The sequence below is a fragment of the Stigmatopora nigra genome, chromosome 5 (assembly GCF_051989575.1).
Source record: "Stigmatopora nigra isolate UIUO_SnigA chromosome 5, RoL_Snig_1.1, whole genome shotgun sequence".
Classification (NCBI taxonomy): domain Eukaryota; kingdom Metazoa; phylum Chordata; class Actinopteri; order Syngnathiformes; family Syngnathidae; genus Stigmatopora; species Stigmatopora nigra.
Window position 1 is genome coordinate 11,583,499 of NC_135512.1, and position 15,827 is coordinate 11,599,325.

At 36.8% G+C, this 15,827-nt stretch overlaps 2 protein-coding genes across 3 annotated transcripts; both read right to left on the reverse strand.

The window, feature by feature from the left end:
• Window positions 1-2,000: 2,000 nt before the first annotated feature.
• On the reverse strand, window positions 2,001-6,597 carry mob3a (MOB kinase activator 3A). Of its 2 annotated transcripts, none has more exons than XM_077717786.1 (4): window positions 6,372-6,597; window positions 4,066-4,599; window positions 3,073-3,275; window positions 2,001-2,401 (listed from the first exon to the last, which is right to left on the reverse strand). In XM_077717786.1, the coding sequence occupies exons 2-4, from the start codon at window positions 4,481-4,483 to the stop codon at window positions 2,372-2,374; spliced, it is 651 nt and encodes a 216-aa protein (XP_077573912.1). In that variant the 5' UTR covers window positions 4,484-4,599; window positions 6,372-6,597; the 3' UTR covers window positions 2,001-2,371. The 2 variants fall into 2 exon arrangements, with proteins under 2 accessions (XP_077573912.1, XP_077573913.1); XM_077717787.1 differs by lacking the exon at window positions 6,372-6,597 and adding an exon at window positions 6,202-6,354.
• A 1,406-nt stretch (window positions 6,598-8,003) lies between these two features.
• On the reverse strand, window positions 8,004-13,954 carry zap70 (zeta chain of T cell receptor associated protein kinase 70). Its single transcript, XM_077717158.1, has 12 exons — window positions 13,419-13,954; window positions 12,535-12,695; window positions 12,327-12,465; window positions 12,167-12,245; window positions 11,948-11,970; window positions 11,835-11,874; window positions 10,853-11,039; window positions 10,554-10,760; window positions 9,905-10,097; window positions 8,729-8,869; window positions 8,537-8,649; window positions 8,004-8,464 (listed from the first exon to the last, which is right to left on the reverse strand). Exons 1-12 carry the CDS (start codon window positions 13,821-13,823, stop codon window positions 8,353-8,355), a joined length of 1,800 nt encoding a protein of 599 aa, XP_077573284.1. The 5' UTR covers window positions 13,824-13,954; the 3' UTR covers window positions 8,004-8,352.
• Window positions 13,955-15,827: the final 1,873 nt, after the last annotated feature.

Here is a 15,827-nt window from a genome sequence, read left to right on the forward strand (position 1 = left end):
GATTATGATTGAAAATGGTCTCCCTGCATTTCCTTCGACTGATGGGGACTGAATGGAACATTTTGGGTCAGGAGCATGTGAATTAGAGTTATAAATTAGCACAATTTAAATTCACATTGTTACCTATTGCAAAAACTTGTGTTTGGTTGCTTTATCAGCTTCTAAAATGCCTAAAATACCTTAAATATCTTCTGAACCCTCAACCTCACAGGGTCCATATTAGTCTAATCCTTTCTTTGAAGTTCATGGCCTTTCACAAGCATCACCTTCTATTAACTCTGCTTTACAGCATGGACATCGTTTTTTGCTTTCTACTTGTACTTGGCGCCTTTGTGAGTTGGCTTCAAGATTCTGTCTCATTATTGACATCACCTGCATCTAAATCCAGCTCAAATCCACAAAGTGGTCCTCCAGCACATTCCCAGGAGACTTGTTGTCAACAGTCCTACAAGACCTTGTCCATTCACAAGCAACAAGCCCCCCCCTCCCTGAATGTTCACCACAACGGATACAGACTGGCCTGGTTATTACATAAGCCCTTGAGTCGACTCATTAACCTGATTCAAACAAGCCCCAACCCCCCTTGTTTCTTGCTTTCAGTGGATGGATGTCAGCCAGCGTTAGGCTTTGATGCTGACTCGTGGAAAGTGTTGTCAAATGGAGGGTTTCTTGCCCAACTGAGCTATTTTCAGAGACTTGGAGCAGGTGGGTAAAAATTGGGTGTTTTGGGCTTTAAACAAAATCTGTTTTCGGAGCAGACATTTTTGGTTTGTTTTAAAAGCTAAACGTAACACATGATAGTTCAGTTTTGTTTCTGAAGTAGCATTTTTGCACAACGCGTGAATTTTCTGATATGTGGGGAGTCAAATTTGAGAGAATTACGTCACTCCTTAAATGACATAAGATACAAATTTGCTTTTCTTTCTTTTTGGGGTATTTTGTGTATTTTTCCCCTCATGACAGGTGGATTTGCTTCTGGACCAATCTCAATAAAAATACTATCTCAGGATACTCTTCAGAATTGGCTGTGGAAATAAAATTGTTGTATACTTGGACATTGATTTCTACTGCCAAACATAATTATGTTTGATAATGAATAAGTATATGGTTGATTGTTAATTAGTTGGTTTATTGAAACAAAAATCAAATAGTTTTCATCTTTTCTAGGAAGAAGTAAGAACTATATTTGCTGATTGGGCTGGACATATCTTTACGATCTGGCAACCCTGCTCGTGCACTGTACTTTACAGCTCAATGATATTCGAACTGTGCATTTCAGCATATGGTGCCACCTGGTGTTCTCAAGAACAAAAAAAAAACACTATTGTCGTCTCATGCTTGGCAGCAGCTTTTGTCACGTGAAGCTCGAGTCTCGTGTAGGAGGAGTTTGGTATGTGCAACATGTGCCTGCAGATCTGACATCGGAGAAGCTGCCCGCTGTTGCAAGCCAAACGTGTACAATAACCCTAACTTGATAAGGTTAGAGGCACTTGCCAGCTACTACTATATTTTTACTTCTTTTAATAGAGGCCGCTTTTCATCCAGGTTGTAAATTGCGATATCTATCAATGATACTTTCCAGGAAATGAACTGGAAGTAAAGAGAATGGAAATAAACCAACCTACATAATTCAATGTGTATGACTAAGAGAACAAAAACAACTAGCAGTGGAGACTTGACGGCTTATTAGCTGGTAAAATAGGTTGACAATACTACTACAGGCTGACTTCTACTGGCTCACTTGTATTCTATAGGCAACACTGGCACCAATAGGTCCATATGCTGTGAATTAATGTGTTGAGACTGGCAAAATAATAACCTCCAGTAGACAGCTCTTTAACTATAATTCCATAAATAACCAATTAGCAACAATACAAAAAAATCTGCAGAAATATAATATTGCCCCTTTGCAAGACCTTTAAAATTTAGGAACAACAAACCCACCCTCGTGTTAAGTCATTAAAATGTGCCATTTTTAAAAGTAAAAAAACTAAGAAAAGTATGATAGAGAAAGTACTTTTAATGAAACAACAAACTGATCATTCAGCTGTACAGTAACAAATCGCACATTTTAATTTTGGACGAAAAAAAATAAAATCCAAATCATGTTGGAATGATCCCCCAAAACATAAAATAAACATCAACGTTGACCTCTTTTAGCATGTTTTCTATTTTTTTCTTACAAGTTGAGCTCCTTTGTTAAAATCTACTGTCTTTAGCTAAAATAGATTACAGTACTTAAATATAAAAATAGACTCTTTTGTGAATGTATTTACCATTCCAGATCTCAACTGCACCCTTCCCCCAAACCAACCCTGATGGACGGATGTGATTGTCCGGCATGTGCATCAACGGATCAGCTTAGAATTCCTTAGTGGCACATCCGAGAGGTCATCTCTTTCTGCAGAGAGCACAAAGCAAAAACACAAATTCAAATTTTCATTATTGTGCCATAAGAAAAGGGAAAAGAAACAAGATTAAAAAAACAGTGCATCCAAAGTATTCAAATCACTTGACTTATTTTCCACATTCTCAATTGAAAATGCAATCAATTAATTTTTTCATCATCAAAGCCCAAAGGATGATCACATAAATAATATCCTAATGAAAATCGTGAAGAGCAGCACTCATAAATATAAAGACTATGGTTTGGTTTAGTCAAACAAATATCAAGCAGCACACTGGCCTCTACAATATTGTACAAATATAAAGAATTGTCATTAATAATACACAAAAGATATGACTATTATTTAATAATGGAATTTTAGGTAACTTAAAAAAAAAAAACTGATGAAGTAGCCCTAACTAGCAGGAATCTGTTGGACTAAATACTGTCGCTCTTGATAAAATCATTTTGACTGAACCCTAAAGCTAACCCTAAACTTTACCCTAAAGCTAACCCTGAACCTAACCCTAAACCTAACCCAAACCCTAACGCTAACCCTAACGCTAACCCCTTTACATTTGCCTTTCAATCACCTAACCCATTTACACTACCGAAGCCTAACCCTAACTGTAAATCTAAACCCCAACACCCTTGTCATGTGACTGGTGACCATGCTTCCAACTTACCAGAGGCTCCAACTCTTTATGATCCGTGAGGTTGAACTCTGTAACAAAGTAATAGAAATGCTTGTAGCAGGTGTTGACGTGAGCCTCGGCCCCCATCTGGCTCACGCGGTCAAAGTGGTGGATGTAGACGTGGACAAACACCCGGAACAGGCGGGACAAAATCTTCTTTGCCACCTGCATGAAGCTCTTAGGGAAGGGAGTACCTTTGGGTTCAGAGAAATTGGAGCTATTAATCCACAGCATGTGACTAACAATATTTATCAGAAGATTTCTGTTTTCTGGCAACACGTCACAGTATGCAAGAACATTTGGTCTAACAAGCCATTGTGATTCATTTTGGACATACTTCTCTGGAAATCTTTCCAATGGGAAACATTGTGTGACCTACTAAATGGTTTCCTTGCACTTTCTATGAGGATTCAAATGTGAATCCACAACAATACTCACATTTCACAAATAGAGAATGGGAATACCATAGCAACAGGAGAGCAGCAGCGAGAAAATGAATGTAACCTTGAAGATTTATCTAACAGTTGGGTTTATTTAGAGAGGACTTCATCCTCCAACATTTTTCCTGAAATATTTAATCAATATTATTTTACCCACTGTAAATTTATTGCATGATGGGGATAAAATATGTGATTAAAAAAAAATCAAAATGCAAGGAAAAGAAGGCCATACCTTTATATACTATGGATATATATATGTATAAATATGACATATATAAATATATGCTAACAATTTTTTTCCTTTATTTGATGTTAATTTTGCCCCAAGAGTATCACAACTTTAATTTTCAATTATTACTGGAAAATTGTTTGAATTGTGAAAATATACATTGTCGCTTAAAAATAATATCCTATTTAACAGCGTTAAACGTCAAAAACTTACAGCACATTACAGCTTAGGAGTGATAAGCTATTTTAAGATAAGACCAGTAAAATGTAGAATTCTGGACTTTTAACACCTCTGCAGTTGTTTTTCCACACTTACCGACATTAGTGGGGAAGATGTTTTCATTGTTGATCTGTACCTCTATCCAGTCCATGAGCAGGCTCATGTATTTGGGCGCCGACAACGCCGTGGGCCTCTTGTACTTGTGTTCGTCCTGCCAGCGATATTCGTACTTGGGACCTCCAGACATTACGGGGCAGCTCTTATCTGTGCACGAGTCGCTGATGGTGCCATAGATGAGGTTGATACGGTTGAAGAAGTCGACGACATGGACAGCGACCCAGTCGTTGAGGTCCTCCCCGTGGGGGAGCTGAACGGCTTGCTTCAGGTCCAAGCCGGCATTCAGGGAGGCCTGGGCCTTCTTGTGCAGGTCAAAGCGCTGTGTGCCAGGTTCAAACTTGCGCTTGGGTCGGAATGTCCTGTCTTTGTTAAAAACTTGTTTCAGGGCCATCGACATGGTGGTGGTGTGCGCAGATCTTGGAATATAGCTTCCAAGTGCGGGGTAAATTAGTTACGGTTATGATAGATGCAGTCAAAAGATGGTTATTGAATGGGGCAGGTTTTTTTAATGTTCTGTAAGGAGGGAAAAGTGAAAGAAAGGGGTATTGGTTAGCAAAGCATACTTCAAAGTGCGATAAGTGTACCAAATGGCGTAGAAGAGCGCCCTCAAGTGGTACGCAAAAGTCTAACTAAATTCAATACAAATTCCAAGGAAATGCATAGATTTAGTATCATCACATTTGTAAGAATGAGTTGAAATCGATGTCATAAAAAATGAACAGGTCTTTTAATACGTTAGAATTATTTATATAATATATATTTAAGATAGTAAAAGGACACAATCGTGAAAGCAGACTATGTGGAGTTATATTTTTAATTTAAGGGCCTCAGATATGCCAGCAAGATGTGATTACATTCAATTTTGCTTGGAAGGTTTATTATTAATAATAATAAATAATAATATATTTTTACTTTGACTACTTATCTATTACTGGTTAATTGATTATTTATCTGTTTGTTGTTTATATTTGTGCACTTGCCTACTTATTTATGTTATTGACTATTTATTTATTATTTAGTACTTATTGATTAGTTATTATGGGTGGGCCAACGGCGGAGTGGTTAGCGTGTCGGCCTCACAATGGGGGAACTGGGTTCAAATCCAGGCGATCTACCTGTGTGGCGGTTGCATGTTTTCCCCGGGCTCGCATGTATTTTTTTTTGCGTACTCGAGTTTCCTCCCACATTCCAAAGACATGCACGGGAAGCTGATTGGACACTCTAAATACCCCCAGGTGTGAGTGTGAACGTGAATGGTTGTTTGTCTCTTTGTGCCCTGCAATTGGCTGGCCACCAATTCAGCCAATCCTGCAATTGGCTGGCCCAATTCAGGTGGGATAGGCTCCAGCACCCCCTGACCTTAGTGAGAATAAAGCGGTTCAGAAAATACGATGAGATGATTAGTTATTATCATTCCTTGATTATTTATTTGTTGTTCTTATTTGTGCACCTATGCACAGGTGAAGCTTTAAATCTCATACTCAAATCTGAAAACAAGATCAATATTTCAACATTCATACTTTTTTCCCCCTTGCTTTTATGTTAGATTTGATTGATTTAAAATGGACGCCTTGGCTCAAGATAGAGTGGGTGACACTGGGGGAGAGTAGATTACAAAACATCAGCATCTGTGTCCCACTTTTGACACTGACAAGACTAATCTTACAAGCATGCTTAATGGATGTAAAGTACAGTATTTTAATCGGGCAACGGGACAAATACAGGAGATGCTCTGATGTAGTTAGAACGCCTCAATGATTGGAAGGAAGTCTAAAACGTAAAATAAAATTCATAAACCTTACAAATCCCTTGAGATCATAGTAAAAGTTGAAAGCTTGCGTTTACAACGTTGGCCACAATGACTCATTTCCTATTTCTAGCGCTAATCTCACCGTAACACTAAAGAATGCACGGAATGACAATAAAACCACGCGAAACTGCTTGTCGACGATTATATGAAAAACGAAACAGGTTTGTTCGAATTTCACGTTTGCCAATTTTAATTAATTTGCCTACGAGTCCAAATCTTCACGATTGTTTCCGACATGAAAACAGGAGATTAAAAACAGAAGCGCATAAAGACCGTACCAACTTTGTATAACGATGCTAGCTAACCTGTTTCAACTTGTTGCTTCTGATACACCAACAAAAAAGGAATACCCCGATTTATCATACAAATGAAAGTCATATTGGTTACATTATTTGAAAGAAAACAGTTGAATTATCAAAAGCAAGATCACACAATGACGAAATCGCCGAGTGGAAAGCTACTTTTCCGAACTTACTTGTTCCGCCTTCCTCTTCCGCCAATTGCCTTTGATACTTTGTCCAAAGTTGCCACCGTCTTATTTACACCGTTTTATCGATAACATACAAATTTTACAATGCGAATTTATAAAGCCGCTCATGCTGTAAATATGCTGTAAATCCCCAAAACATGACAGTTCAGTAAATGAAAGCAGCTAACGCCAGACTCCTCCCTTCTCAAATAAAAAGTAATGTTAAGAAGTTATGGTTACGGTGCTTTGGGCTTCCGGTATTCACATTCAAAATAATGGCTGTAGAACTCGGGTTTGCCAAATTGACTCAAACAAAAAAAATACCCTTGAATTTTGTGCGGTTTCAACTCAATTTGTGCCCCGTTCCACGCAAAAGGCTGTGAAAACAGCTACATATTTATTTTAACTTGAATTTTAGATCACAGGGACCTTTTAGCGCCACATTTTGATCTTGGTGTTGTTCTTGGGGTGGACACAAACTAAAACTGATATTCCACTGATATTTTTTGATAGATTGATCTTATGGTCATTGTTTTTCATTATATGTTTGTTTCGGAGCTGATTAATTGCATTAAATAATTGCGTGTCGGCCCAGCATGTGGGTTTTTCCTGGGTACTCCGGTTTCCCCAAAACCTGCAGGGTAGGCTGGTTGAACACTCTAAATTGCCCCTAGGTATCGGTGTGAGCGTGAATTGTTGTCCGTCTCCTCGTGCCTTGTGATTGGCTGGCCACCGATTCAGGGTGTCCCCTGCCTCTGGCCTGGAGTCAGCTGGCATAGGCTCCAGAACACCTCATGACCCTTATGAGGATAAGCGGTATGATTTTTTTTTTTTAGCAAGACTGTCTCTCTGTTCGAAGACCAGGGATTGAATGGTTAGCACATCTGGCTCACAGCTATGAAAGTTTGCATGTTCTCCCCGTGACTTTGTGGGTTTTACCCGGATACACCGGTTTCCTGTCATGTCCCATAACCTTGTATGGTAGCCTTATTGAACACTCTATATGGTCTGTGGGTATGAATGTGTGCTTGAATAGTCGCCCTGCGATTGGCTGGCCACTAATAGTTATTTGGGATAGGCTCCAGCACCCCGACGATGGTAGGCGGAATGGAAAACAAATTATTATTTTTGTGGTCTTTATGCATCATGCAGGGCTGATTAATTTCATGAATTAATTGGATTTAGATAATAGAAACTGTGCTTTTAAAGTATCAGGGTTGATATGATATTAAAGTCACAATTTTGTGGTCATAATTCATTTTTAACTTGTTTCTAATAAATAAATAAAAAAGTATATATCCTACAATAAACATTCTCTGGGAACTTGTTTTTACTTTAGGATTGTCGTTGCCTCACAGACCGTAGGGACGTCTCAGAATTTATTCATGTTGACTATTTATTTATGCCACATATTATGTGACTACTAATTTATTTATTGATTATTTATTTGTCTATTTGTTGTTGTTATTTGAGCACTTTGTGGTATAAAGCTTGAAATCTCATTATACTTGCATAATGACAATAAAAACATTCAATTCCATTCAATTCAATAAACAAATAATGATAAAGCTATCAATGTTTATTTATGAAATGTTAAAGAGAAAATTCTGCACAAATTCTCCAGCTGGAAAAGAAGATGTATACTCTGTTTCACACCCATAAAAAAGTAACCCATTTAACCCTTTCCCTGCCAAAGAAATGCTCTATTTGCAGTAAATATTCTACAAGTTGCACATATTTTTTAGTTCTTTCATCAATGTAAACACACAGATATTCAGAAGACAGAATCTCATGCATTTCTAAAAGAAACCCTCATGTTCCAAATACTTTTTAAGACCATGGTGGCCTTTTTAGCTGTATCAACGGTGGCGTTAAGACCGATCAAGTGTGTACGGCTCATAAATAGCTCTTTGTTTTGCTTGTTTAATGACGCACTGAATGGATACATTGTGTAGCCATGGGACAAACTGGGCTTTGTTTTTTATTTCTACATGTTAGGCTCTGCAGCAGCACCCAATGGCTTAACCTTTTTTGAAATGGAATAATGGTAAAATCTCATGGTCTCTTCCACTTTTTTGAAGTCAGGACGGTTCTCTTGCCTGGAGAGAGAAAACATTGTGAAATGTGAAGTAAAAAGAAAAAAATAACCTTCATCATTTTGTGTTTCTTACTTGTATTTCCAACAATCTAGCATCACTGCATACATTCTATCTGGACACTTTGCTGGACATGCCAAGCGTTTCTCACTTTCAATGAAACGGTTCACTTCGGTTTGTTTCATTCTCTGGACAGATTTGAACAGAAGGAAACTATGTATAATTATTTCTATTTTTTTAATGGGGTTTGCATGTATGGAATCCTACCTTGTACGGTTTTGCTCCATATGAGAAAGCTTCCCACATGGTGATGCCAAAACTCCAGACGTCACTTTTGCTGGAAAATTTGTGGTAAGCAATACATTCAGGAGCATACCACTTCAATGGCCATAGTCCTGTTGAACTAGCCTGTTGAGGGTGTCATATGGCAGAATTAAATGTGTAAACCTAACCCTTAGTAATGCTTTTGGATCACCTATTGATCAAGAGTAATGATTTGGCATAAACTGATCATCTTGCTTTTGTTTTTGTCTTGCAATTTAAAGTTCACCAATCATAAAAAACCTTGTGAGGATAAAGCGGTTCATAAAATGAATGAATGAAACTGAAAAATATTCTTCCTGCTAGAATGCATAGGATAAATGTATATACTATGAAGTATAAGATAATAATTGTAAATTATGTCATTGACTGGCAAGTTGCAGGTCACAGAAAAACGAAGGTAGCCTCATCTCATCTCATTTTCTGAACCGATTTATCCTCACGAGGGTTGTGGGGGGTGCTGGAGCCTATCCCAGATGACTTCGGGCCAAAGGCCAGCCAATCAGAGGGCTCAAGGAGACAAAGAACCATGAACACTCACACTCATACCTAGGGGGAATTTAGAGTGTCCAATCAACCTACTATGCATGTCTTTGGAATGTGGGAGGAAACCAGGAGTACCCTGAGAAAACCCACACCTGGGAGAGCATGAAAACTCCACTGAGGTGGACCGACCTTGATTTGAACCCAGGTCTCCCACTGTAAGGCCGACGTGCTAACCACTCAGCCAATCGGCTCCCGTTTGTTTTTATTACAGTAAAAAATAATTCAACAAATTGCTGGCGAAAACTGCCTGTAGCAAGAAATGTTGCAATGATTTAATAACATTTTTTTTATATCACTCTCTGTATGTGTGACACCAGGTTTCTTTATGTTATGCAACACAAAATAAACCCTGGTTTATATAGAAGAGAATAGAATAGTGTATCTAAAATACACTTAATTTTCAATGCAACAGCAATTCCTCTCATTCTACAATCCTGGCATGCAATTCCCACATTCTGTTCGGATGTAGCTTCAGGCTAAAGAAACACGTTTAATATTTACCTTAGAAAGATAAGGCATTACGTTTTGATAAGCTATTGGAGGTCAAAATTCCTCATAACAATTGGACCACAGTACCTTGTAGTACTCACTGTCTGCTCCCAAGGCCTTGGACAAACCAAAGTCACTTATTTTAGCAAACTGTCGTTTGACCAGCAGGACATTACGAGCTGCCAAGTCCCTGTGCACAAAGTTTTTCTCTTCCAAATATTTCATTCCCATCGACACCTGGTGCATCAAGTTGATGATTTCATCCACTGTCACGTTATCTCTGTGGTGAGGGCAACAGTAGAATGTGATCTTTAGGCTCCGCCCAGTGACGAAAACGTAAATAAATACATAATAATCCATTGTTTCAGAAACTAGAAAACAGGTCCAGTAAAAACTAAACCAAAGTATTCAACACATTTGTAAAAAAACAAACTAATTTTAAATAATTTCCCGAATTATTTGCTGCTAGATTCCGACTAAATATCTATTGCCACATTTAAAAAAAAATAATAATAAACAAACCTGTTCCAATGGGCACAATTCACACACAAACTTAAATGTTATTCAACCAAGGCAGAAATATTATAAAAAGGATAAATTTCTGGAACGACAATAAAAGTCTTGAGACAATTTAGATTGCGACTGGTAAGCTGTTTCAGACGTGGTTTAAATGAATCATTTTCAACCATTTACAAAAATTAACGTGAAGGTCTACCATTTATAAATATAAACCTACTTGTTAGAGGAAAGAAATTTGTGTAGAGGGCCGCAGGCAGCCATTTCCATGACCAGCATCAGACTCTCAGCATTGCATAACCCCAACATCCGAACAATAAAGGGATTGCTCAACTGGTGCATGATCTCTGCCTCCCTCATCATCTCCTCCTTCATTAGTTTCTCATTGTCACTCTTTAGCACTTTGATTGCTACATCTAACTGGCCCCTGGGATAAAAAAAACAAACATCTGCCATAAACATCTCCTCCAAATATCTTTATCTGTCACTTTATTTGTATTTTAATTGAAGTTTTCTCACAGTTCAGTTTCAAGGACGCCCCTTTTTACACAACCAAAGTTGCCAGAGCCCAGCTCTAAATCACCAATGAACAGTTTATTCCTTTTGATATTAAACTTCCTAATTTCATTTGGGTTGTGGTATGGGTTAAAACCAATGCAGTCCATTGGAAGAACATGATCCGCTGGGACAGGTCTGACTCGTGCAACTATTGAGAAAGAAAATGCATAGGTTAGCTTAGAAATCATCCCGAATTGGGAACATTTCTTGGTTGTAATAGCAAGACTGACATAAGACACATAAGACATGGTAGACCTACGTGAAACAACAAAAAATGCAATATTATTAATAACATTAATTAATAAAGGTAACATAGTAAGCATAATCGACTGGAGGCAGTCAATCAGGTTTTTTATTTTATTTTTGTGACTATTTTCGTATGCTTTTTTGTGGGAAAATCGCGTAGAATTACGTAGACAAATATTTTTGTAACTATTTTTTTGTAAATCTGCAATACTAAAAATATATTGTTGTACCCCCGTGATTAAGATTCCAAATTCCAAATTCCTAAAAATAACCATAAACCACTAAAAATGAACCAACTGAAAGAATCATTCATGAATTTTACGACGCAGACGGGGCGCAGACACTTAGACGCTTAATCCTAGCAATGTAAGAGTTCTGTTGATCGTCGAAGCAATACCGTAGTGACGCAGCAGGGGATACGGACAATTTCGCGACATTCGTCATTTAGTGAACAGCCAATCATGAATTTTACGACGCGCAGACGGGGAGCAGACACTTACAGAATCCTGCCAATCAACAACCTCTGGTCGAATAATATATCCATATTAGGGTAAGGCAGCTCAAAATGTGATCAGAAGAAATATTGTAGATTTCTATTGTTCTATTGAGAAGAATGATAAAAAAATCAATGATGATTTAGTTAAAAAAATTGATATTGTTTAGCATTCTACAGTGTACTGTGTGTTCTGCAACTGACCTCGTGGTGCTGGTGTGTAGCCATTTGGGCCTGTTCGTCTCTGGAAACATGACAATAGAAGGAAATCATTAAGAATATATACATGATGTCTTTATCGTGGTGACAGTACTCACTGTTGTGGGGAGACTAGGGAGTCCTTTTTTTGATGGAGAGATGCAGTTTTTGTGGAAAGATGAAAAGGAAGTAAATCAAATAAATTAGATCACAGTGGAGTGAAAGTAATGCACCTTAAATTATAGATTTGAAAAAGTAAATAATGCTCGTTGGTTGAATATAAACAGCAGAATCGTTTTTTTTTTTTCATATAAAATAAAAAACATGAAAAATAGTACTTCCAGGAGCTTTACAGACACATGCGTCACCCAGAACTGTCACTGTGCCATCAGTTTTTAGCTTCAGGAACTCCACCAGCTAGTAAAATGAATGGAAAGGTATTTACCAATGCCTGAAATAGAATAAATGACAAAATGCAAATGTAACAGAGGCATACACCTGCCAAATCGTGTCAAAGTTCTTTCCTTGCGGTATGGCATATTTTCCAGACTTGTCTTGCAAGATCTGATAGTGATAAACTTTCTTCCCATACATTAAAGAGAGTGCAAAAGTGCCCAACTCTTCTCGATCTCGAATTCTGAAAAAAAAAATCGTTTAAGGAAAGGTGCCTCAAATGAGTTGTAAACTTGAATTTTCTGCTACTTACAGAAACTTGCCATCTGGTTGTTTGCCACAGTAAAGCAGTCTCTCACTTTCCTGTCGGGTTATTTTGCCGTGATACCATGACATCTTTTCGTGAGCCATAGTCACAATCAGCTTTTCCAATTGAGGGGCTTGATTAATGATGGCCTGATCCATGGCTTCACCCTTAGTAAAAAAAAAAATCTTAATAAGTCATAGGCAAAACCTCTTAAGTGTTACCACAAATGATTCATTTACACTGATATTATGATTGTTTTGATTCTCCTAAATTTAGAACTGCACGATCATTAAAACCATGCCTACATATCATTCATTCGTTCATTTTCCGTACCGCTTATCGTCACAAGGGTCGTGGGTGGTGCTTGGTTTGTTCTTCCTTCTCTGACCCACTTTCAATTATATATTCCGATAATGAGTCTTAACTACTGTTTTACATTGAGTTATCTGCTCCTTGTTGGAATTCTAGTCTTCAACTACAACTACTTCATCGGTTTCATCTATGCAGTGGCAAACTCTTACATACATCTTTTTAATTGCCCAATTTACATAGTTGTCTTGATAATTTATTTTGTAATACTCTTTGACAAGATTCTATCATTTAATTGGTGTGTACAACTCATAATAGTGGTATAAACATAGATATACATTTAATAATTCCCATTGCTTGGGTTAAATGTGGCTTCCAAAATTACAATTAGAATTAACTGTGTATCCTTATGTATACTTTAATCAATTGGTATTACCTTAATTGGCAAATGTGCTTATTATTGTGTTAGTAATTTGCAGTGATGTGGAACAATGATGAATTTTTCATATATACCGTGAACTTTAACCACAATAAAACACATTGCTTTGAATTGCAAAAATCTACAAGCATGAACCACCAACCTCAAGATTCCAAGTCTGTTTTACGTACTCCCTCAGCATTTTTTCTTTCAGGGTGTCAAACAGACTTAGTCGAATTGGCGTGTTTAGGGAACGTAGGCAAGGTTTCTTTAAAGCATACCCAAGTTCCTCATGGTCCTTACTGTAAAATTCACACAGCTCAGAAGGCCCACAATGTGGTATGCCTCCCATGATACAATAAGTGTCATTAATCTGTTTTTCTATAGAGTAATGGTGGAACTCCAGCTTCCACACAGTTGAGAGGACATATCCACCCAGGTTTCGCAGACACTGCCTTAACAAAAAGAGTCCGTCGGTTAAACCGGCTAGTTTTAAATAATGCTCAGCTTCTGATCGACTGATGCTCCCATAGAAAAAAGGCAGTTCTGCTGCAGGGTCTGTTGACATGTTAAAACTTCAGCGTTGGCGGTCAATTGAGTCTTGGAATCACGGGAATGTAGAGGTCAAATCAACTGAAATGGAAAGATTTGTCAAATTAATGAATAATGAAACTTTTTTTCAAGCAATGTTGTTATTAGAGCTTCATTTTTAACCGAAATGAGGACATCCTGACTTTAGGTTAGCCTATTCAAATGATCAGTTTGTTTTTTCTGTCAGCCTCACACAGAGCAAGGCACATCTTGATGCCATTTTTAAACAATAAAACCCCCACAGTGCTAAACTGCAACCTACTCATGACTACAGCTGCAACAGGATGTTGTGGTCTAGTCTCACATTCTCCTTTTTCTAACATATAACTCTTCAGTTGAACAGGTGCCTTTAGTTGAGAAAAAAAGCAACGTTAAGTAAAAACATGTTAAACCAAAACACATTATAAATCATATTCTTTAACTTAGATGGACAGTGTCATCTACACAACTTACTATCTGGTGTAAATCCATATTAAAAAGACAATACTTGATAATTAGGGCATATTTATGCTCTTTAACTGGATTTTTTTTTCTCTACATGAAAACGTTTAGAATTAAAGATTTAAACATTATACATACTATGTGATTTTACTCTCTGAGATGCCTCAAAGAGCAAAAACCTTAGTTTCCTAGCAACACTCACAATCTGTGCCAATAACCCACAATGGACAACTACAAAGTGGACACAAGATGGAATTTCCTGTGACCTGAACTCTATTTCACCACAACAAATGCCGTCAATGCCACAACATGGACAAACGAAAGCAAAGACTGCATAATAATAATAATATTTTACATAAGTCAAGTTTAAATCCACTTTCACTCCCATGACAGCCATGTTGTTCAGGTCTTTTTCTTAAATGATCAACAATCAACAACATTTATATCACAAAATTATCTATGATCTTAATTTCAATGAATTTTTTTGTATTTTGAAGCAAAAATTGTAAATTAAAAATAACATGTCCATGAATATGGGTAGACAACTGAAATTCATATTTAATCATAATTGGACTGTTGTTTTGATTTATTTAAAAAACAATGAAATTGACATTTGATAAAATAAATAATAATAATAATAAAATGCCTATTTTAGGTATAATGACTGAACATAAAATAATGTCACAATGCATGAATGTAACATCAGCAGAACTCAGGTCTATGTTACATTACGATATTAAAGATTACAATGCTGAAAGTATATTAGTACTTTATTGGATCATGGAATTCCATTGGGAATAATTTATAAATGACAAAATTTTAGCAGAAAGAAAAATATACTCTAACCGTAATCAGTTGAGCTGATAAACCGATTAGAATTGCAGCGGATTCATTTAGTTTTTCAAAATCTCATATTATCTGACAATCATCATGGCATTTTTTTTCTTAATCCCCACAATAAATGTGTATCACTTTTTCAAAGTCTTACAAAAACAACATTTTGGAACTCAGCGTAATATTCCAGAATCATTTATAATGAGCTAAAATTGGATTCAATTTGTGTTTTCTGCATATCTTAATTATAGCGGTGTGAATAGGAACAATTGAGATGTATGTTTTCCGACATTAATCTCAAAAGATGAAGGTCAAAGCGTTCTACATTTTAATAACCTAAGCTTATACTCACACATAATTTCCATTTTTTTAACATGAATGAACTCGTTTCCTATAGTAGGGTAACAAAAATAATTTGTTTAAAAGCAATAGCCCTCAATCCAACCAATTTTTACGCTACTTTTAACACTATACAACCCTGTTTGCCACTATAGAAAACAGAGACGGATTGCCATATACACTACACTACTATACAATACTATCACACAGTTAAATAAGAATAAATAAAAAACTAAAATACACTACATTACATTAAACATGTGCACACACATACACACACAATTAAATATCAATTTAAACTCAAAGAAAAGTCTAAAAGACAAAAACAGCTATATATATTTTTAAAAAATAGAATATTCTAATATAC